Raw genomic sequence first — 22294 nt, forward strand, 5'->3', positions numbered from 1 at the left:
TCACTCTCTCCTTTCTCTTCCTCCTCTCTCTCCTCTCTCTTCCTCCCTCTCTCTCCTCTCTCTTCCTCCCTCTCTCTCCTCTCTCTTCCTCCCTCTCTCTCCTCTCTCTTCCTCTCTCTCTCTCCTCTCTCTCACTCTCTCCTCTCTCTTCCTCCCTCTCTCTTCCTCTCTCTTCCTCTCTCTCTCCTCTCTCTTCCTCCCTCTCTCTCCTCTCTCTTCCTCTCTCTCTCTCCTCTCTCTCACTCTCTCCTCTCTCTTCCTCCCTCTCTCTTCCTCTCTCTTCCTCCCTCTCTCTCCTCTCTCTCTCTCACTCTCTCCTCTCTCTTCCTCCTTCTCTCTCCTCTCTCTCTCTCACTCTCTCCTCTCTCTTCCTCCCTCTCTCTCCTCTCTCTCTCTCACTCTCTCCTCTCTCTTCCTCCCTCTCTCCCTCTCTCTCTCTCACTCTCTCCTCTCTCTTCCTCCCTCTCTCTCCTCTCTCTTCCTCCCTCTCTCTCCTCTCTCTTCCTCCCTCTCTCTCCTCTCTCTTCCTCCCTCTCTCTCCTCTCTCTTCCTCTCTCTCTCTCCTCTCTCTCACTCTCTCCTCTCTCTTCCTCCCTCTCTCTTCCTCTCTCTTCCTCTCTCTCTCTCCTCTCTCTTCCTCCCTCTCTCTCCCTCTCTCCTCTCTCTTCCTCCCTCTCTCTCCTCTCTCTCTCTCTCTCTCTCTCTCTCTCTCACACACACACACACACACACACACACACACACACACACACACACACACACACACACACACACACACACTCTCTCTCTCTCTCTCTCTCACACTCCAGCAGCTGCAATCTGGAAGAAATTACTGGCCCCACAGCCAGACTTCCCCAGTTTCAGGAAATTCCAGGCTGCGCAGGAGGGGGGGGAGGGGAGGGGCCGGGCTGGGGGCGCGCCCCGCGCATCCCCCACCCCCTCGGCGTGTCCTCCGCGCACACCCAGGCCCGGCCCCGTCCCGCCCCCACACTCAGCCCCGAGGGGCCTCCGCGTCTCCACCGCCGCTTTCTAGTCTTTTAAATCCTAGAGGCAAACTTTGGGGGCGGGGGGGGGGGGGTCAGGAAGGCTGGGCGGGGCCTGCGCCTTAACCCTGTGCGCCCCAGGCGGACGCAGCTGGGCTGGGCGGCCACTCGCGCCCGTTTGGGCTCCGACCATGGCCCCCGAGAGGGGCTGACCCTTCCGCCCGGGTGCAGGTAAGAGGGGACCGAGGCCAGGGGTGGGGCCCGGACTACCGGGGACATGAGGGGGGCTGGCACCCCCGACTCCTGGGCTGAGGGGGAAGCGCTGGGAGTCAGGACTCTGGGACGTGGGGCCTGCGGAGGTGGCCCGGGGGCCTGGACGCCCCTCTGGGTCCGGACCCCCTTCCAGGTTCCGCCTGACACTCCCTTCGGCAGGTGAGGCCCGGCCCGGAGGAAGGAGGAAGAAGGCGCGGGCCCGGGACCCAGAGGCCGAGGCGGGCTCCGAACCCCGGACGGGGCGTCCCAGCCTGAGCCGAGCCCGAGCGCGGACCACGAGGTAAGTGGGGGGCAGTGTGTCCCGGGGTCCCGGGTCAGAGCCGGAGAGGGACGCGCCCGACAGCCGGGGAGACAGCGGCGGAGCGTCCGGGCCTCAGCCACGTGGCCCCGGGAAGCGCGCCCCGCGGCCCCGAGGAGCGGGGTCTGTCCCTCCGGGTCCCCCCGCCGCGCGCGCCGCCTCTCCCACGGGGCTGGGAACCAGTCGGGCCGGATCCGGAGCGGGTTATTTCCGTCCCGTTGGAGCGGGGCCGGAGGGGACCGAGGGGAACCAGCTGTGCGCTCCCCCTCCCTTTCCCCCCCCACCCCCCGCCTCCGCAGCTGGAGCGCAGGGAGGGGAGGGGGCGCGCGGGCGGGTCCCATCCTGGCTCCTGCCACTCTGGCCGCGTCACGTTTGCCCCAAACAAGGGCCCCTCTGTGGGAGCCTTGGCCGAGGAGGGACAGATTTTTTAGGATCCTAACCTCATTGCAGGGAGCGCAGAACTTTGCTGGAGGGCGGGTGTCTGAGGGGACGGGAGCCCTGGCCGGGCTCAGGGGGTTAGAGGGGCCTCCTGTCCCGCCACCATGGCAGCGGCATCTCCGGTGAGGCACAGCCCAGCATCAGCCAATAATGCATCGGTAGATGGGACAGCGAATCAATGTTTCTCTCTTTCTCTTCCTCTCTCAAATCAATCAATAAAAAAAATTTTTTTTAAAGGAAAGAGGACAGGAGGCTTGGAGAAGTGGAGGGACTTAACCCCCGAGGTTTCAGAGCTGGGAGGAGGAGGAGAGGTGGCATTAAAAACCAAACACAGCCCTAGCCGGTGTGGCTCCGTGGATAGAGCACCGGCCTGTGGACGGAAGGGTCCTGGGTTCGATTCTAAGTCAAGGGCACGCACCTCGGTTGCAGGCTTGATGGGAGGCAACCAATCGATGTGTGTCTCTCGTCTCACATCGATGTTTTTCTGTGTCTCTCCCCTTCCCTCCATTCTCTCTAAAAATTAAAAAGCAATGGAGAAAACAGCCTCGGGTGAGAATTAACAACAACAAAAAAACACACACACCCATAAAAGCCATTTCTGTGATGGTTCTCATCTGGAATGGAAAAGAAAAAAAAAAGGAAAAAGAAGGGAAATCAAACAGCCATGGTCGAGGGTATAGGAAATCCCTGGCCTTTATAGCAAACCAAAACATCATTTTTTTTCCACGGGGAAGCTCGCAGCCCGCCCCATCCTGTGGGGGCTGTCGGCAATCTCGTGTCACCCTTAGATTCTGCAGTCCGCCCGCTGGCATCCAAACGCAGCCCTCGACATTGCTGCTGAGTGACCCAGGGCCAGGCACACCCCCTGCCTGAGCCTGGGCCAGCACCACTGTAAAGCAGACAAGATAACAGTGGTCTCCCCCCTGGGTGGGATGGTGGGGGGATTACAGGACTTCGTCCATCTGTGGGGCCCTCCTGGCCCAGAATAAGTGCTTGGGGAAGAAATGGTCAGCATCGCGAGAGTACCTTGCACCCGGGCATTCTGCTCCCCGTCTTTCGGCTGAGTCGACAGGTTTAGGGTTCAGGTCCCACAGAAAGGAAATAGCAGCCCAGGTGTGTTTGCGGTCAGAAACGAAGACCTTGGAAAAATGGTGGTGATGGGGCCGTAGGAGGGTGGGGTGAGGGGCCAGCCAGGGCCGGGCAGGGAGAAGCAGTGGCCGTGAGCTGCCCAGGGAGGCATCGGAGCAAGGGGCTGGAGGCCGTCGAGGCGGTAACTCTGGACTCTGGAGTCCCACTGAGCTGGCTTTGTTATCATGGGCGAGTCACATACTCTCTCTGAGGCCTGTCTGCTTCCTTGTCTGGGGCAGGGCACAGTGACCCGAGGTGGGGCTGCCCTGGGCACATACTGAGCATTCACTGTGTGCCGGGCACTGGGCTGAGTTCATGGCCCACATCTCGCCTGTCCTTGCAAAGAGACTCTGAAGTATCATGTGAGTATCATTCCATTTTCAAGATGAGGAAATGAAGTCAGAGAGGTTAAGTCACTTGCCCAAAGCCACACAGCAAAGGGCACAGGCTGATCCAAACCGGGGCAGTTGGCTTTCTGACTAATAAGGGGCACCGAGAGAGGATTTTTAAAAATCGATTTTAGAGAGAGGCAGACCGAGAGGGAGAGAGAAACATTGATGTGAAAGAGAAACGCCGGTTGCTTCAAATGCACCGACTGGGGATGGAACCCACAACCTAGGTATGTGCCCTGCCTGGGAATCGAACCCACCACTTCTTGGTGGCATAAGCAGGGGTCCTCAGACTTTTTAAACAGGGGGCCAGTTCACTGTCCCTCAGACCGTTGGAGGGCCGGACTATAGTTTAAAAAAAAAAAACTATGAACAAATTCCTATGCGCACTGCGGGCCCGGGACGCGTCGGCTGCTAAGCAGGACAGGCAGCGGCACCCGGCGGGCCGGATAAATGTCCTCGGCGGGCCGCATGTGGCCCGCGGGCCGTAGTTTGAGGATGTCTGCATGATGCTCCAACCAACTGAGCCACCTGGCCAGGGCAGGGATTATGTCTTTTAAACTGTGAATTGAGATTCATTTGTGAGCGGAGGTCAGCATTTAAAAAAAAAAAAAAAAAAAGGTTAGAATTGAAAACATTCAAGTCCTTAGCATGTTTTAACAGTAAATCTTGTTTTGTACTTTTTTCCACTTACGCAGACGACAGAGGGGCAGGGGGGTGATTGTTTGCACAGGTTGCAATAAAAATGTTTATTCGTCTCGATTGAGGTCAGAGAGCTCTGAGAAACACAGCTGAGGTGGCGAATCAAGACTGGTTCTCCCAGAGAAATAAATGTAGAGCGTGCGTGTGTGTATGTGTGTGTGTGTGTGTGTGTGTGTAGGGTGGAGGGCAGTTCGCACGCAGGTCCATCTACCACAATTTTCCGTTCTTCCGGCCTTACTTTTCCTCCAGCTGATCGCTGGTCTTTCCCAGGATGCTTGTTGCTGAAAGAACAATGCTGGCTTCTTTGCCTTCCTCAAAGGGTTCGGTCAGACCTATAAATCTTGTTCCTCCGTGATTGCTGGGGACGCGTACCTGGCCCCCCAACACGAGCACTACCAATGGGCCGGCACGTTTACAAATACAGTTTTCCATGTCGTGTTCTTTGAGGTTTACCTTGTGCCCTGGGAGGGAGCTGGTGATGTTTTATCCATTTTACAGAGAGGAAACAGAGAGATCTCAGACCTGCAGCTGGCAAAGGGTGGGGCCTCCATTCAAATAGAGCCTTCGTCATAACCGACTGTTAGCACAAAGGCCAAGGTCATCAGAGGCCCTCCCAGAAGTCTCCTAAAAGCAGCCTGGTTGCAGGATGTGGGCAAAGGTTGGCAGGCATTTCCCTGTAACATGAACCCTGTGAGTCCACGTGGCCAGAGGACACCTCGCTTACAGTGTATGAGCTGCCCGCCTCCGATGCATGCCATGTGGCCAATCTTGTAACACAGGGAAGTTTGCTTTATCATCATCATCATCTTACAGAAACTGAGACATTATATCGTCTCTTTCAAAATCCAGTCATTCTCATGAGGACACACAGTGCCTCGATGCAGATTCCGGGCCTGCCCTAAAAAGATTAGAATTCTTGGTTAGCATCTTCAGGCAGGCCCCTTCCTTAGAGACGAACTTGTATTTTGCGACTGCCTTGGTATAAACACAAATATAATCCAGACATTTTAAAAATAAATAAAGCAGGTCAGCATTTTCCCCGGCCTCCCTCCGGAAGTGTGTGGGCCCCAGGCTCCGGGAGCCCTGGGTTCAGGGATCCCCATGTGTGAGGATCTGGGGGTTTTGCCCAGTTTGGGGAGCACCCCCACGAGGGTGGCTCATTGCCTGGCCTCTAGGCACCTCACATGTTTGTTCTTACTGGAATCGGCACCGCGTGGTGGTCACGGGGTCACGGGCAGACCCAGAGCTGAGTGAGATGTGACTCAGGCAGCTGCGACCTCGCGGAGCCTGTTTTCCCCACCTGTAAAATGGGAGTAATCCCCGCACCATCATCCTGTCTCTATGGAAGGCATCCTGGGAGCGGCTGGCTAGACCCAGGGCTGGGGGTGCGGCTCCCACAGGGGAGGCCCCGCTGACCCACCCCTCCCCCGCAGATGCCGGTGCTGAAGCAGCTGGGCCCCGCGCAGCCCAAGAAGCGGCCAGAGCGCGGCGCCCTCTCCATCTCCGCGCCGCTCGGCGACTTCCGGCACACGCTGCACGTGGGGCGCGGCGGCGACGCCTTCGGGGACACCTCGTTCCTGAGCCGCCACGGCGGGGGGCCGCCCCCCGAGCCCCGCGCGCCTCCCGCGGGGGCCCCGCGCTCCGCGCCGCCGCCCGCTGTGCCCCAGCCCCCGCCGCCAGCCCTCCGCGCGCCCGCGCCCGCCGACCCACTGCTGTCCTTCCACCTGGATCTGGGCCCCTCGATGCTGGACGCGGTGCTGGGCGTCATGGACGCGGAGCGTCCGGGGGCCGCTGCCGCCAAGCCCGACGCGGACCCCGGCTCCGGGGCGCAGCACCCTAGGGCTCGCTACCGCCCCAACGCGGACCTCGAGCTGGACGACGTCATTGGCCTGTAGGCTCCCGGCTCCCCGCGCCCTTGCCTTCCCGCACCCCACTTCTTTATACATAAACGACTAAGGTCTGTGCCCGCTTCTGTCTCTTCACTGTGCACGTGAGAAGAGGGTGATGGGGTCCCGGCGCCTTTAAGAGCCAGGTGTGTCACCTGCAGCTCTGGTACCGCAGAGGCTGGACCAGTCAGATTGATGTGGCCCCTTTAGGAGATGCGGGGCGGGGTCCCGACGTGGCCGCGCCCTCAGGCCCATTCATTCGTCCTGTTGACAGCGCCGCTGGCCCGAGGCGGCCTGACTGGCTCCCACTGCGGGCGGGGTGCAGTGGACCCTGCCCGGCGAGCCGCCGGGAAAACGGCGTGATCCCTGGAGGAGGGCCCCTTGTCCTCCCAAGGTGTGTGGGCTCAAATGCGAGGACGGCAGCGGCGTCAAAACTGAGCTATGAAGTTCGGTTTGATCTTGCAGACGCCGGGTGGTCCCTGCGCCCGCGGAGGACGCGACCGGAGGGCGGACAGCACAGGCAGATCCCGAGGCGGGGCCGAGCAGGCTCCCTAAGCCCGGCTCGGGGGAGGCGGGGCAGCACGTGCATTCAGTGGACGGGGCGGAGTCGGGCTCACTAAGGACTTAGAGAGGCGGAGCCGGGCGGGTAAACCACTAGCCGGGGGCCAGGCCAGCTCGCTGGGGCCGGGGCGGGAGGTGCTGCACAGGTAAAAGGTTGGGACGGGGGGCGGGGCCATATTTGTAAACCCGGAGGGGGTGGGGACAGACTCCCCGATGACACCGTGGAGCGGATTCACGTGGGCCTGAGTCAGAGTCCCTGCGAGCGCGAGGGAGTGCTTCCCGGATCGGGGTGCGGTCGGAACGACCGCCGCTGACGACACAGTCGGGTCACCGCCCAGGTTCCTATGGCGGCGACCGGAGAGCCCGCATCGATACTGGAGTCTCCCGCCGCGGAGACGCCGCCGCCGCCGGCCTGCCGCTTCTTCCTAGAGGGCCGTTGCCGCTTCGGCGCCCGATGCCGCCAGCCCCACCCCGGGGATCCGACGCCGACGCAGCCTAGAGGCAGGGCCGGGGCGGGAGCCGAGGCCCGGGTGGGGATCAAAAAGCCGCCACTGCGCACCGCCGCGGCCGTCATCCAGCGCATCCGCTGGGATCCGCGCCTGGACCCCGCCGACTTCGCGGTGGGCTACACCGACCGCTTCCTGGGCGTGGTGGAGGAGCCCTTCGGCGCCTTCTGCTGGGACGAGCCGCTGGCGGCGCTCGGGCCCGGCTCGCTGGCCGTACCGCAGCACCGTGTCCGCTACTTCCGCTTCCGCGGCCGCATCGTGTGGGATCGCGACTCGCGCACTGACCACGTCTTTGGCTCCGGTTCCGCGGAGGGCCGCGGGCCCACCATCCTGGACGCACTCGACGTTCTTGGGGACAGAGAAGTGCAGGATGACGCGCTCGAGGCCGGAAACGCGCACGATGCCGAGCACGCGCCCGGAACCAAAGAGGCGCTTGACAGCGGGGATGAGCATGGGGTCGAGGACACATCTGGGACCCGGGAAGCACAGGACTGCGCAGCTGCGCCCCCCTCTGGCGCCCTAGCAGGAGGGCTCGGACAGCCGCCTGGGACAGGCCCCGAAGCCGGGAGCCTGGTGCTGGCGGGGACTTCGGTGAAGGCCCAGGAGCTGGGCGAGGCCAGCAGCCCGGCTTCCCCACCGATGGAGCCAGAAAGGGCGCTGAAGCTGGCCGCCAAAGCCAGGACCAGAGAGGCGCAGACCGTGGCGGCCCCAGGGCAGTCCCTGGATGACTTCTCTGAGACTAAAGAAGGGTGTCATGTGGAGTGGGGTACTGAGGCCTGGCCCGAAGCTGGTGGAGAGGCCACCGCGGCCAGGGCCACAGCCCCTCGCCAGCCTCGCCCCACGCACTTTGTGGCCCTCATGGTGACAGAGCCCGGGCTGCAGGCGGGGGTGGCCAAGGCCCAGGAAGAGCTGGTCCGAGCTGCGCCTTCGTGCGCTGCTTTCCTGGTGCCCCCCCAGGCCCTGCACCTGACGCTGGCCCTGCTGAGGCTGGGGGGCCCCGGGGAGACAGCAGCTGCGATCAGTGCGCTCAAACGCGCCCTCTCTGATCCGGGACTTCAGGTACCTCCGCAGGTGATGTTTAAGCAGCTGGTGCTCCTGGGCCCCCATGTGCTCTGTGCGCCACCCTCCCCCTCCCTGGAAAACATGGCCCAAGTGCTGAGCCAGAGGCTGGAGGCTGAAGGGCTCAGAGTGCTACAGCCCCTAGGGGGGCTGCACCCCCACCTCACGCTGGCCAAGGTCCCCCGGGGCTCTCAAGGCCACCTCCCCATGCCTGGGTCCAGCCCAGGGCAGGAGCTGGGGAGCCAGCTCCTGAGACAACTCTGGCTGTGCCGCATGGGGAGGGCAGGGGACACCTACCAGCCTCTGGCTGAGATCCCCCTGGGGTGACAGCCCCAGACCTCTCTGGGTAGACAAATCGGATCTCAATGCCAAACACGGGAGGAGATCCAGTCCAAGCAGGAGGGACAAAGCACACGCTCGCTCTCTCTCTTTAATTGTGGTTTCTCTCAAGCTTCCAAACGTGCTCAGTGATCCAAAGAAAGAATGAAGGAAAGAAAGGGGGAGAGGAGGGGGGAGGCAGAGAAGGAATATCTGGAAAAAAAGCAGCCTGACAGTCCAGCTGTTTGCAAACTCATTGCACAACCTCCAATTACATGGCAGAAGAGGGAGGGAGGGGAAAAGAAAAGGGGAGGAAGGAGGGAAAATAACTTAAATAAACACACAAAAAGAAACGAGAAGGAAATGTGACGTGAGCTGGTGATCCATGAAGGCGGGGAGGGGAACCGTTTACCTGTGCTGAACCAAGGGAGGAGGGAGCAGGAGGGGGAAGAGGGAGGGAAGGGGAAAAAAAAACTAGAAGAAACACTGGGGTGGCGGGAGGAGGGGACACGAGACAACTTAATACAACTGCAGACGAGGCGGCCCGGCCGGTGAGCTCCCGCGATGGCCTCCGGAGTCTTCGGTACAGGTGGCAACGTGGATCTGCTGGTGGCCTGGTGTGGCGGTGGCATTTCTGGGGCGGGAGCCGAGGGCAAGACACAGTCTCTATGGCTCCCCACGCCCCGAGCACTGAGGCCCCGGAGGGCTGGGCAACAAGAGTCTCTGGTGAGGTAGGCAGATGGGCGACGAGCGATGAGCGGCGGGCAGCGTGCTGGTGCCCCCGCCGCAGCGGGCACGGGCGGAGCGGCCTGTCTTCTTCTGCTGGCCCCCTGGCATGAGATGGGCCAGGGTGCCGAGTTGGTACCGGAGTACGAGCTCGAGAGAGAGAGAGAGAAAACACTGAGACAGCATTAGTAGAGGTGCAGGGTGGACAGACCAAGCCCCCAACCCTCGGCTGCCCCCCCTCCTCCCCGTCCCATCCCTCTGAGGCAAAAATAAAAATGTAGAAAAAATCTCTGTACAGACTCCCCGGTAGGAAAACGGGGGCAGGGATGGTGGCTCTTCCTGGAGCTCACTCCCCACAATTAATTTACAACCCAAGTCCATGGCTCAAAAACAAAATCTGCAGAGGTGGCGTGGGGGCCGCAGCCCTGCCCCCCACCCCCTCGGTGCGGTGCTCAGAAGGCGGACAGCTGCGCCAGGCTGAGGCGGCAGTCGATGCTGGCGTTGTCGGGGCCCGTGTAGGCCAGGCCCAGGGGCTCTAGGAAGGCCCGGCAGGCGGCCTCGCCCTCGAAGGCCAGCTCGGCCTGCAGGTAGGAGACAGGCAGCGCAGGGCGGAAGCTATGGAAACAAGAGGAGAATGTGATGAGGCGGGCAGCGGGCAGGGGCCCCACGAACAGGGAGTGGGTGCCCCCCTTCCGACACCCAAAGGGTTTCCTCAGCACATTACCTGCTGACCTCTGCTAACCACCCCTCACCCCCACCTCCCCACCTCTGGAGCTTGGGGGCCCCTCAGATGGGGCTGATAGCCCCAACCCCAGTTGTGCCCCCTTCACCCTCCTCACTTACCTGTGCGGGAGGCCAGGAAGGAGGGGAGGGAAGGGCCCCACCGGCTCTTCCACTGCTCCCTGGCCTGAGCAGTCCCTCAGAAGAGGGCCACTGTGGCCAAGGGCAGGGGCCAAGCAGATGGCCCATGGGGACAGGCACAGAACGGGAAGGCTGACTGCTACTCTGGGGGCCTGGCCCTCACGGGACCCCAACCCTGGGTCTGAGCGCCTCAGGGATGCCCTGGGCACAGGTGTCACACAGGAAACTCTGGCTGTCAACCAGAGACACTGCTTCCGGAGCACTGGGCCCGTGCCGGAGCAGCTGTCCCAAGCGCTCAGTGCCTGAGCGAACCCTCGCCTGTAGGCCGAGTCATCTACCCTCACAACCCCGGGGAACTGCAGGGCCAGGGCACAGCCACTGCGTGCCACCTAGGAAAGGAAGCTGGTGGCTGAAAGTACTCGGAACTGGCCCTGCCCCAAGCCCACGTGTGGCCCCGCCCTGCTGTCCATGGAGCCCAGGAGAGCCTGCTGCCCCCGCCTGAGCTGGCCTCCTGGCCACCCTGCAGGGACCTGTCTGCCAAGGAAAGGCAGTGCCAGTGCCAGGCCGGGCCCCTCCCACAGGCACCAGCCATCTGTCCTCAGCGAGGCCGAGCACACACACTGACAAGGAAGAGCCGCGGCCCAGCCACCTGAGCTGCAGGAAGCTTGGGAGCTCCCCCGCAGGGGCCTGCTAGGCTGCAGAGGGTGCCGGTCAGTAGCGGCTCCTGCGCATCCTCACCCCACGTTTCTACCCATGTTCCCTCTATTTCTGTGGCAGCCGTGGGCAAACTACGGCCCGCAGCCCGTTCAGCTGTTCTATCCGGCCCACGGAGCCGAAAGAGTGGAGGGTTCTCTTGCTCTCCCCTCCGCTCCTTTACTTTGAATTTATATTAGTTCACACAAACACTCCATCCATGCTTTTGTTCCAGCCCTCTGGTCCAGTTTAAAAACCCATTGTGGCCCTCGAGTCAAAAAGTTTGCCCACCCCTGGTCTAGAGTGTCTGACCGTCCTTTCCCACGCTCCAAACCATCCACAGGGATCGAAAGCTAACAGCCATGGCGTTCAAGGCCTCGTACCACCAACCCGAGCAGGGGCTCTCGCCCTCGGAGAGGCTGACAGCGGGCCCCATTAGCACTGTGGGGCGCCATGCACTGTGGGCTGGTCAGCAGCATCCCCGGTCTCTACCCACCACAGGCCAGGAGCAGCCTGGGCTGTGACAACTGTGACAACAAAAGGCACCTCCTGACACGTCCCTGTCCCCGGGGAGACTCACTGCCCTAAGAGCACGAGTCCCCGCACTCCCGAGCACATGGCGGGCACACTCAGTGTGTGGGGAACAGGCCCAGCCTGCCTGGCATCTCGCCCGTTTCCCTAACATGTGGCACCCTCAAAAGACTCAAGTAGGAACGGGGCCCTGGCCCGTCAGACCAGAAGCTGCCACAGCAGGGCCGTGTTTTCTCGTTTGGTCTAGATCAGCCTTGGGCAAACTACGGCCCGCGGGCCGGATCCGGCTGTTCTATCCGGTTCTCTTGCTCTCCCCTCTGCTCCTTTACTTTGAATTTATATTGGTTCACACAAACACTCCATCCATGCTTTTGTTCCGGCCCTCCGGTCCAGTTTAAGAACCCATTGTGGCCCTCGAGTCAAAAAGTTTGCCCACCCCTGGTCTAGAGCAAGAGCTGTGGCAGGAGAGCCACGAGAGAAAGGCAGGCACAGGCCTCGAAGGCGGGAGCCCCGAGCAGAGCAGCCAGGGTCCCAGGTGATATGAGTGGGAGGATGATCAGCAGGGGGTGGAGGGACCCCAGAACGGAAAGAAAGAATGGCGGAAGAGGCCAGAGGGAGGGCTGAGCAAAGGGGAGCAGGAGGGACAGCAGGGGAGGACGAGAAAGGGAGAAGGGACGAGAAAGGGAAAGGGCCAGGACAGACCGGGACTGGAGCTAGAGGCCTGCTCGCCAGGAGTGGAGGGGGAAGAGAGGGAGGCGCGGGGGAGCTCAACTGAACATACGTTTTGATCATGGCCTTGAGGGCGGCTTTGCGCTCCCGGTCCACAAACTTGTCTATGAGGTAGCCAGACATACAGGGCGCGTGGCCGTAGAGCCGGAAGAAGCGGTGGTAGTTGCCCAGAGCCCAGGCTGCCCTCAGGGCCAAGGCATGGGCCACACAGGGGTCCGTCTTCAGCTCCCGCGTCAGGTAGGCCAGCTCCGTGGTGATGTCTCCCGAGTTGTTGGTGAAGATGTAGTAGAGGATGCGGTAGGCGGTGAACTCACCCACGTTGCCGGGCAGGCTCTCCGCGTACAGTGACTTGAGCTGCGTCTGGCACTGGTTGAACTCCTCGTGGTCACCCTGGCAGGGGGGCAGGCATGCAGGGAGAGGAGGAGCAGAGTGAGGCTGGGGAGAAAGCCCGGGAGGAGCCCGGGAGGAGCCCAGCAGCCCACTCACCTTCTCCAAGGCGATGCGGGCGTGCGTCTCATACACCTCCACCGTGAATTCAGTGCGCACGCCTTGCACCTGGGGCAGCACGGAGAGGAGTCAGACCAGAGCAGGGCGGGACACACATCCCCACCCCCACCCCCGGCCACCCAGCCCCAGCCCCTCACCGTCAGGTCCTGCCGGATGGACTTCATCTGCTCGCAGGCGAAGGCATAGTCCTGCTTCTCTTTCCACTGGGACTTGACCATGCACAGTGACTTCTTCAAAACCTGGAAGGCCGTCACATGGAGCTCAGTGACAGGCAGGCAGAGCAGGGACACCCCAAGCCCCGTTAAGCCCCGATAACTCAGTGTCTGAAATGAAGGCTGCAGCATCAAACCCCCTTAGTGGCCCACCCGTGAGGAAGAACCCACAGACTGCGGGAGAGCTCCTGAGCCCAGTCCCGAGTCAGCGCCCGGCCTGCATGCACCCGGGACACGAACACTCACGGCCTTGTCCCAATCAGGACGCTGGGGGCCTTGGGCCCATTTCAATTAGGACCCGGAGGCCCCGAGGCCTAGCAAGGCCCCCGACAAGGCGGTGTGCTTGGGACTCAGGGCTTGGAGGCACAAGCTGTGCTCAGTTCCCCCTCCGAGTGCCCAGCCGGCCAGCCAGGCCCTGCCCTTCCCAGCACTTACCGCCACAGGGCGCACCGTGGACGGGTCGGGGGCGCAGGTGAGACGCAGGTAGTGCTTGGTGATGTCGGGGCAGGTGCCCACGATCTGCAGCTCCTGCCAGTCAGGGTCACCCCCGCTGCTCTCCAGGCCGCCCACCTGCAGCACCAGGGGCTCGAGGCGCAGGCGGCGGGAATGTCCATGCTGGAAGCGGGCCGCCCGCTTCTGCTTCTTCAGCTCGCGCTCAGGGTCCTCACACTCCAGGGCCGCCATCCTCTTGCGGTTGCGCTTGTTGGATGCTAGATCATGCCTTGGGGGGGAGGGGGGAGGGGGGAGGGAGGAGGGTCGGTGAAGGAGACAAGCATCGAGCACCACCAGGCCTCTGCTACGCCGCCCAAGGGCAGAGCACCCTCCCTGGTCACCCAAAGGCTCACCTCTTCCCTCGCTGAGCCCTGCCTCGGCCCCGATCCATGTGGGCCCCCCGACCTCCCCGGCCCTTGGGGGGCGGGTTCCTGCGACCCACAGGTTGACACTCATTCCCTGAGTAGGAACTGTCCGAGTCCGAATGGGAGTCACTGTGTGGAAGAAGCAGGAAGGTGAGGCCCGAGCTGGCTCCCCCGCAGGCCCACCCCTGCCTGGAGCCTGCACCCACCTGCGGCGGAAGTGGCGGGTCGGGGACCGGGACGAGGAGCGGGAACGGGATTCTGTGCTGGAGGAGGAGCTGTGGTCCTTCATGAAGACATTGCGGTTGCCGAACTTGGCAAAGCTGCCGCCTCGCGCTCGGCCAGCACCCCCAGCCCCTGGCGTCCCTCGCTGTGACTGGGCACCCCCGCCCCTGGTCGTGGTGCCTGCCCCCCTGGGAGGGTGAAGGCTGCTGGGGGCCTCCCACCGCTTCTTCTTGGGGCTCTCTGCCACAGTGTCCCGAGTCAGCCTGAGGACAGAGCAGGACATCACCAACCCACGCCCTCCCACCCAACCTGCCATCTGCCCCAGGGACACTCCACCCCGATGCTTCACCAACCCGCACCCACGGGCTCAGCCCCGCCCCCTGGCCCCACCCCGCACGCAGGCAGCCCTGGCCTCATCTCCAGGCTGGACTCACCCGGGCAGAGGCTCCCGGCTCCAGTCGATGGTGTAGGCGGAGCCATCCTGGAGCCGGGCCTGCAGCACCTCCTTGAGCAGCTTCTCCGTGCGGTCCTTGTCCTCCTCCGACTCGCAGGCCGTGAAGCAGCGCTCCACATACTCCTTCATGTCCTGCGGCCAGTCGTCCGGCTTCCCCGACAGGCTCCCCCTGCACAAGGGCAGAAGTGGGGACTCAGTTGGGAGCACCCACTCCGGCAAAGCCTGTCACCACCGCTGCCCCGTGAGCTGACGCACAGGCAGGCACGGCGCCAGCGTTTCCTTCCCTCCCGTTTAACGCTCACAGCAACCCCAGGGAGCCACCCCGCCCTCTGGAGCAGCAGATCCTGCACGGGTGTCCTCGGATGCCGAGGACCGGGCCAGGGCCATCACCTGTGGTTCTGGGCCTTCTCGGGGTTGGGCTGGGGGCCGAAGCCGCTGTGCTGGCCCTCCGAGGTGGAGCTGAAGTTCTGGCTGGTGACAGCGAAGGGCCGTTTCTGAATGTTGAACTTGAGACCACCAGTCCCGGGGGCCGCTGGGGGTGGGGGAGCAGCGAAAGCTAGAGTTAGGCCTACCCCAGCGCCCTGGGACTGGCAGGCCCCGCTCCAGGCAGCCACCCTGAGGCCTTGGGACAACCCCTGCACCCTGTGCCTCCCGCCGAGGCTGAGGTCCGGCCCGGGCCCTGGCTTCTCTGCGCGGCCCACTTACGCTTCATGCGGTTCCACAGCTGCTGGCCCTTCTTGGGCTTGGCTGGCTCGGTGTAGGTGTGCTGCCCATAGGCCTGGCCCGAGGCGGGCCCCGCCTGGCTGTGCTGTGTGGCTGGCGTTGTCCCAGGCTGGGGGCCGCTGTTCAGAGCGTGAGCCCCATGAGAGGGGTTGGAGGGCTGAGGGGGCTGAGCTGCTGGCAGCTGCTGGGGAGGGGCCTGGTAGGACATGCCGTCATCCATGCCGGGGACGGGGGGCTGTCGGAGGAAGTGGCGCTGAGGGCGGGAGCAGAGTCTCCAGCTGCTCTCACACTCATGTCACATCACTCAGCTTTCAGCATGGCCGTGGCCCTCCCCTGGGGAATAGGGTCTCCTAACCACCCTTCCACGGCTGAGAAGACGGGCTCCGACAGGCACTCCTTCCCCACGGCCCCAGCTGGTAAGTGGCAGCAGCCGCCCCCCCGCCCCCAGTGGTTATGGTCGGAGCACGTGTCCCGTATCAGCCATGCACACACGATTACACACTCGCAGCAGCTCTATAATAACCCAGTCACCATCCCCACTGAGCTGGCAGAGCAGCAGGTCACAGGACTTGTACTCACACCCCAGAGGGGGTGCTGGGATTCGAACCCAGGTCCCTCGCCTCCCTGCACTAGCTCCACCACTCCACCAAGGTGCATGTAGGTGCAAGGCCAGATCACGTGTGCAGCTGTGCATGAGTGCACATGCGGGGGAAACGCACAGACAAGATGCCACACTACAGGCTGCCCCCACCATCATGCCAACAGCCCAGGCCCTGGCCTTGCCAAGCCCCAAACCCATCCTGGGTTCAAAACCTCTGCTCTGCCCTCTTCATTCTCAAAGCAGGACTTGCTTGGCAGGAGGCGGGTGGCTCAACAACACTCACAAACTACATCCCCAGCCGGAACCTGACGCAGACACGGGCTGGGCATTACCTGGTTCAGAGTGCCTTGGTGCTGGGGGGCTGCTGGCTGCTGGGGTGTGGCTGAGCCGTAGGAGCCGGCCATCCCGTACTGGGAGGGGGAGCCGTAGCCCTGGTACATGCTCTGCACAGGCAGGGAGGAGGGTGAGTGGCAGGCCGGCTCCCCTCCTCCTGCTGCTCAGCAGCCAACGCAGTCCTGACCCTCCCCTCATCGCTCACCCCTCTGCTTCTCTCTCTACCACATAAATGCACCAAATTCTCTTACGTTAAGAAAAATATTAAATAAAATTAAAACCTCTATCAAGCCTATATCCCATTTGCGCCCGTTCTCGGAATTCTTTCCCTATTCCACAAATATCTGCTGTGTGCCAGCTCTTCTAAGCACCACAACAGAACAAAATTAAAAGGTGACAACCCACGCCCGAATGAAGCTGGCACTCAAAATACACGCAGCGGCAGACACAAGTAACCGGTCCAGCAGTAAGTGCTGTGAAAGAAAAGGCCAAGGAGAGAAGCAGAGTGGAGGGCAGGGGGGTATGCCCTTAAATAACAAAGCTCCTCGGAGAAAGGCGCCCTCCGGGAAGGGAGGGGGACGCAGCGAGGCTGGGCCCACAGGAAGCACAGTGGCCGCAGAGCACGCGTGGCCGTGGTGCGGCAGATGGAGGTCTCTGTGCAATGGGCACGGGGAGAGAGGGGGCCGGGCCCTGGAGTGCCACGGGGGACGGGGAGGGTGCACTCACCACGGGGTAGTAGTAGCTGTAGGGGTAGGCGTAGCTGTACTGCTGGTACCACTGGTAGTACTGCTGCTGCTGCTGCAGGGCCGAGGCTTCCGCCTGAGACACATACTGTGGGAGAGGCCCCCACGCCATCAGCGTGGGCAGCAGGCGCCCACGGGCCACGGCCCCCAGTTAACCAGGAAACAGGTTAACTGCCGAGGAACAGAGCTGGGGACATCTCTCCACAGAGAGCCACCGCCTCTGCCCTCAGACTCAGGCACCTCAGGGACGGGGACACGTGGCCCCTGGACGCTTCGAGGACAGTCCTTGCCTCCCCCACTCTAGGAGCACGAGAGGTGACACGAGAGGATACCAAGCGTGTCCCTCCCCCAGCGGCCCCCCGCCAGGGTGCCCAGGCCACGTGGCCTCCTCACCTGTGAGCTGGCCACAGGCCCGTTGCTGCTGGCCTTGGAGCTGCCGGCAGCGCCCGCCTTGCTGATGCTGGCCAGGGCCTGGCGGGCCTTCTCCCACTCCGGGTTCTCGTGCATGGGCGTCTCCATGCCATTCTCCCTGCCCGCCCCGGCCACCATGCTGTACTGGGAGGACCTGCGGAGAGCACAGAGTCGGCTGCTGTCCTGACTGCGTGTGGGTGACGTGGGAAAGGCCACCACCCTGTGGGATCACAGGTCCCCTCTCACTGCCTACTGCAGCCTAACTTCTCCAATCTAGGACGTGCTGACACCCAGTTTGTCTCGGTTTTCTGTGTGGGATCAATGAGATTACCTAAAGGACTTGTGCAGGGGCCTGGTGCACAAGCAGTTGTTAAAGATAAAGCAAACAAAGCAACTGCAATACCTGCAGAACTTAACATAGGAGCTGGTGCCTCGCAGGTCTAAGTGGTCTAGGAACTATGAATTCTGGCCGACACCACCCCACTCAGCAGGTTATAATCACACTGTTTTTGAAAAAATAAGGAATTCCCTCTGACAACACACCAGCCAGCAGGTTATAATCACCGTTTTAGAAAAAAATAATTAGCAAAAAAGATAAACGGCTAAGTGTTGGAGGTTGGCCCCCAATCGCGGTTCACTGAATGAAGCATGCGATTTTGCAAACCAGCACTGCACTGTGCAAAGTGAGGGCTCAGAAGGCTTGACGCCCCCACACTGCAGCCCATGCTCCCTCACTCTGCCGCCAGTGGGCCAGCCCTGCCCTGACCCCGTCCAAGGCCCTACCCCAAGGAGGAGGAGGAGGAGGAGGAGGAGGAGGAGGGGGAGGAGGAGGAGGACGCTGGGGCTTGCTCCTCTTGCCACCCCTCCAGCCTCTGTCCCTCTGCCCACTAACCAGTCTGTGCCGCGTTGATCACCCACATTGGCCGCCATCTGGACCCTGGGGTGTAAGGGGTGGACCTCGGGAGCCAGACTGCTTTTTCACTGTCTGCGAGAAAAGGGATCAATTAGGGAGACTCCAGAAGCAGCAAAAGAAACGTCACAAAGTGGGGGCGAGAAGCAGATGGGCTCAGGAGAAGCCAGGCAGGAAAGGGGAGTGTGGCAGCGTCTGAAGAGAGCCCTGGGTGTGGGATAAAAGGGCCAGCGGGAGGGGAGGGGAGGGGAGAGGAGGGCCTGGCCTCTTGCAGTGCCCTGGCTGGGAAACGAAAGACAGTGAAACAGAAGGAAGTCTGCGGGGATTTCCCAGGGGGAAGGAGAAGGATCTGAAACCCATTATGAAAGGGGAGGACTGTGGGGGGGGGGGGACCCTGAGACAGGGGGAGGTGAGAGGGCGGGGTGGGGACCAACACCAAGGGTGAGGAGTCTGTGACTTCCTGAGAAGCAGCAGGAGAGAGAGGGGATGCTCTAATGAGCCTGAGTGGACCCTCAGGGCTGGGAGAACTCGGTAAAAAAGAAAGGGTCTGACCCAGCCTTGAGCAAAAAAACAGAGGGGAAAACAAAACAAAAAACAGAGAGAGAAAAGGGGGGTTTCTGGAGAAGCCGAGGGTGCCCAAGGAGAGTGTCAACGTGAAGCAATGGCTTCCTAGACAGCGCTCAGGACAGGGGTGGGGAACCTTCTTCCTGCCAAGGGACATCTGGATATTTGTGACAACAGTCGAGGACCATACAAAACTATCAACTTAAAAACTGGTCTGCTCTATTTGGTCATTTAACTTAACACACCCCTAATGCCTTGGCAGGGCCAGACCAAATGACGTCGAGGGCCCTCGGACCGGATGCTCCCCACCCCTGTCTTAAGAGAACTGAGAGGCAGAGGGAGAGAGAGAGAGAGAGAGAGAGAGAGAGAGAGAGAGAGAGAGAGAGAGAGAGAGATAACACCACTTCAGAAAGGTTCCCTAAGGCGAAGAACTCTGCTCCTGGGGGGGGGGGGGGGGTAGGCCTGCGGGAGAGAGGGAGCGACCGCCCGGGTGGAGGTCAGCCGAGAAAGCTGCGGGTGCCTGAACCCTTTCAGAAGGTAAGAGTGGGGTGGGGCGGACACAAGAGAGTGAATGGGTGTCTGGGGACAAGGACTGGGGGGGCGGGGGGTGTGTCTAAACCTGAAGGAATAATGACAAGTATGGGTGAGCTCAAAGGCGAATCCTGCTGGAGAACCCGGAAATCCTACAGCAAGTGAAGGGACGGGAACAGGAGCCTGGAGCTGGGGACGGCCCTAGGAAAAGTCTTAAAGAGGAATCAGAAGGGGGGCTGGTGGGCTGGGCAGCCCCGGAAGGAGGCTGGGGAAAGGCCTGGCGGGGTCCGAAGGGAGGGTCCTGGGCAGGTGTAAAAGGCGGAGGCACCTGGCAGCGGGCCGTCAGGCAGGCAGAGTCGGGGGGTGAGGAGGGGGAGAGAGGAAGAACCAGCCCGACCCCCGCACCTGGCCCGCGAGCCACCGCCCCGGCCGCGCCGCGCGTGCGCACCGCGTTCCCGGGAAGCAGCCGGCGCCAGGGCTCCCCGTCGCCCGGGACAACGCTGTCGTCTCCGTGGAACCGCCCAGCCAATAGGAGATAAGGGGCGCCGGGGGCCCAGAAATTCCAAGGGACCAGCGGGCAGCGGCGAGCGACAGCTCAGGCTGCGGGGTGCGCGGCCGCGCGCCCCACCCGTCCGCGCAGGCGCAGTGCCGCCCGCGCCGCCACACCCTATGGACGCTCGCGCGCCGCGTCCGTTGAGGTGACAACCACCAAGGCCTCAGGGCCCGCGGGGCGTGAGGCCGGAAGCAGACGCCGCGCCGACCCGCCCGCCGGCTCCCCGCCCCTCACACCCACCTCCGCCGTTCGCCCCGGGGACTCGGCAGCTGCGGGCCAAGGCGACAACACCACCGCCGACGGGAGGCTCGCGAGCTGGCTGACTCCGGTCTTCCTTGGGCTTCGACGTTCGGAGCGCGGCGTCCTGACGTCAGCCGCAGGCCTCGCCCCGCCCCCCAGGCGACTCTTCTCAGCCAATGGGAGTCGCGATCTGGGCTTTGAGCCCGCCCTCCCGCTATGCACTCAGCGGGCGGGCGCTCCTGACAAACAGGAAGACAGGGTGGGACGGTGGCCCCGAGGGGACACGCGCGACCGAGTTGGGCGTTGCGTTCGTCCTTTAGCCGAGTTTTGGCTGCGTTCGTGGTAGCCATTTATTATTCCGATTGTAGACATACACCAGGGTGATGGGACTTGTGGGACTGCCCGCCGTCCAGGGATGGGGGAGCCTGGGGAAGGGAATGATGAACGCAAAGAAAAGGGGTGAACCCAGGCCCCACCGGAAATGGAAGCTGCCTTAGTCCCTGAAACGGGACGGCGCGTCCGGTGGAGGGGACGGCGGGTGCCAACGCTTGGAGACAAGCCCCGCTTGGGGGCGGTGGGCATAGAGGGGGGACGGCAAAATACAGGTGTGGGGTCCTGCTGAAGAGGCAGGTCCGTAGAGGCGGCCAGGGGGCAGGCCCCTAGAGGCGGGCCGGGGGCTGGCCCGTAGAGGCGGGCCGGGGGCTGACCCCTAGAGGCGGGCCGGGGGCTGGCCCGTAGAGGCGGGCCGGGGGCTGACCCCTAGAGGCGGGCAGGGGGCTGGTCCGTAGAGGCGGGCCGGGGGCAGGCCCGTAGAGGCGGCCGGGGGCTGGTCCGTAGAGGCGGGCAGGGGGCTGGTCCGTAGAGGCGGGCCGGGGGCTGGCCCCTGGAGGCGGGCAGGGGGCTGGTCCGTAGAGGCGGCCAGGGGGCTGGCCCCTAGAGGCGGGCCGGGGGCAGGCCCGTAGAGGCGGCCAGGGGGCTGGTCCGTGACAGGGAGCAGGTCCTGCGAGGCCGCTGATGTAGGCTGAGGAGTGTTTGCACCATCTCTGTAAACAGGCCTATTTTTTTTTAAACTTCTCGTAACCAAACTTGCAAATGTCTCCCTCCAGGACCCGGATAAAATCACGCAGTCCGGGTGCGGGACGGGACGCGGCGGCAGCAGCAGCAGGTGGCGGAGCAGCATTCCAAGGCGGCTTCCTCCCCAGTTCCTGCTGTTACACACGTTCCCATTGATCCCTGCCGTTAGAGTAATTGTAGATTCGCAGAAAGGCTGCGGGGGGGGGGGGGGTGGAGCAGGGCCCCGCATACCCTCCACCCAGGGTCCCCGATGCCCACACCTCCCGTGACTGTAAGATCTGTTACAACCAAGAAGCCCACGTTGGCACTTGACTACCTAGACGGCAGACCTAATGTGAAGGTCGCCACTTGTCCCGCTGATGTCGATGAGTGCAATCCAAGGCACCACAGTGTATTCGGTATTTAGGGTCCCTGGAGTTTACCCCCTGTATTTAAGGTGGGTTCTTGTGCCCGGCATTTGGTTGGAGCTTTCTTTTTACCCCCAATCCTGCAACCTCCACCTTTTAAAAGCAGCGTTTGTCACTGTTCTTTAACGTGATCCTTGGTGTGGTGACGTTTAAACCTATCAACTTGCTAAGGACTTCTATGTGTCCATGGTTCTTTTTTATTCTGTTTTTTTTTTGTTTTGTTTTGTTTTTAGAGTTTAAAGTGAAAGAGTTTATTAGTGAAGCAGTGAGACAGAGTGAGCTACTCCACAGAGCAGCTGTCCACCTTCCTTTGCTCCCCTTTCCCTCTTTTTGTTTTATTTTATTTTTTAATATATTTATTGCCCTGACTGGTTTGGCTCAGTGGGTAGAGCGTCGGCCTGTGGACTCAAGGGTCCCGGGTTCGATTCCGGTCAAGGGCATGTACCTTGGTTGCGGGCACATCCCCAGTGGGAGGTGTGCAGGAGGCAGCTGTTCGATGTTTCTCTCTCATCGATGTTTCTAACTCTCTGTCCCTCTCCCCTCCTCTCTGTAAAATATCAATAAAATATATTTTAAGAAAAAGAGGCAGCCAATCAATGATTCTCTCTCATCATTGCTGTTTCTATCTCTCTCTTCCTCTCTGAATTCAATAAAAAAAATATATTTTTTAAAATATATATTTTTTTATTGATATTTTTTTTTTTACAGAGAGGAAGGGAGAGGGAGAGAGAGTTAGAAACATCGATGAGAGAGAAACATCGGTCAGCTGCCTCCTGCACACCCCCTACTGGGGATGTGCCCGCAACCAAGGTACATGCCCTTGACAGGAATTGAACCTGGGACCCTTGAGTCCGCAGGCTGACGCTCTATC

The 22294-nt window shown here is 61.7% G+C and overlaps 3 protein-coding genes across 3 annotated transcripts; 2 read left to right on the top strand and 1 right to left on the bottom strand.

Moving 5' to 3' along the window:
- The first annotated feature begins 1113 nt into the window (after positions 1-1113).
- On the top strand, positions 1114-6173 carry CDC42EP5 (CDC42 effector protein 5). Its single transcript, XM_080643369.1, has 3 exons — positions 1114-1214; positions 1416-1536; positions 5645-6173. The coding sequence occupies exon 3, from the start codon at positions 5645-5647 to the stop codon at positions 6104-6106; it is 462 nt and encodes a 153-aa protein (XP_080499495.1). The 5' UTR covers positions 1114-1214; positions 1416-1536; the 3' UTR covers positions 6107-6173.
- A 735-nt stretch (positions 6174-6908) lies between these two features.
- On the top strand, positions 6909-8616 carry LENG9 (leukocyte receptor cluster member 9). The gene has a single exon (XM_080643341.1). It carries the CDS (start codon positions 7003-7005, stop codon positions 8548-8550), a length of 1548 nt encoding a protein of 515 aa, XP_080499467.1. The 5' UTR covers positions 6909-7002; the 3' UTR covers positions 8551-8616.
- A 22-nt stretch (positions 8617-8638) lies between these two features.
- On the bottom strand, positions 8639-20057 carry LENG8 (leukocyte receptor cluster member 8). The gene is made up of 15 exons (XM_080643335.1): positions 19943-20057; positions 18037-18129; positions 17127-17298; positions 16717-16821; positions 15990-16100; positions 15039-15291; positions 14724-14865; positions 14314-14502; positions 13864-14142; positions 13646-13786; positions 13236-13521; positions 12726-12827; positions 12568-12636; positions 12134-12471; positions 8639-9882 (listed from the first exon to the last, which is right to left on the bottom strand). Exons 2-15 carry the CDS (start codon positions 18072-18074, stop codon positions 9720-9722), a joined length of 2388 nt encoding a protein of 795 aa, XP_080499461.1. The 5' UTR covers positions 18075-18129; positions 19943-20057; the 3' UTR covers positions 8639-9719.
- Positions 20058-22294: the final 2237 nt, after the last annotated feature.

Source organism: Plecotus auritus (genome assembly GCF_963455305.1).
Source record: "Plecotus auritus genome assembly, chromosome: 10".
Taxonomy (NCBI): domain Eukaryota; kingdom Metazoa; phylum Chordata; class Mammalia; order Chiroptera; family Vespertilionidae; genus Plecotus; species Plecotus auritus.

What these genes read in the sequence shown, in the direction of transcription:
- CDC42EP5 (XM_080643369.1), top strand. Translation starts at nt 5,645, where the DNA reads ATGCCGGTGCTGAAGCAGCTGGGCCCCGCGCAGCCCAAGAAGCGGCCA.
- LENG9 (XM_080643341.1), top strand. Translation starts at nt 7,003, where the DNA reads ATGGCGGCGACCGGAGAGCCCGCATCGATACTGGAGTCTCCCGCCGCG.
- LENG8 (XM_080643335.1), bottom strand. Translation starts at nt 18,074, where the DNA reads ATGGCGGCCAATGTGGGTGATCAACGCGGCACAGACTG. An exon ending in AGGGCTCAGCGAGGGAAGAG is followed by an intron (nt 13,522 to 13,645) that starts GTGAGCCTTTGG and finishes CTCCCCCCCAAG; the next exon opens with GCATGATCTAGCATCCAACA. An exon ending in CCACGGTGCGCCCTGTGGCG is followed by an intron (nt 12,828 to 13,235) that starts GTAAGTGCTGGG and finishes ACGGCCTTCCAG; the next exon opens with GTTTTGAAGAAGTCACTGTG.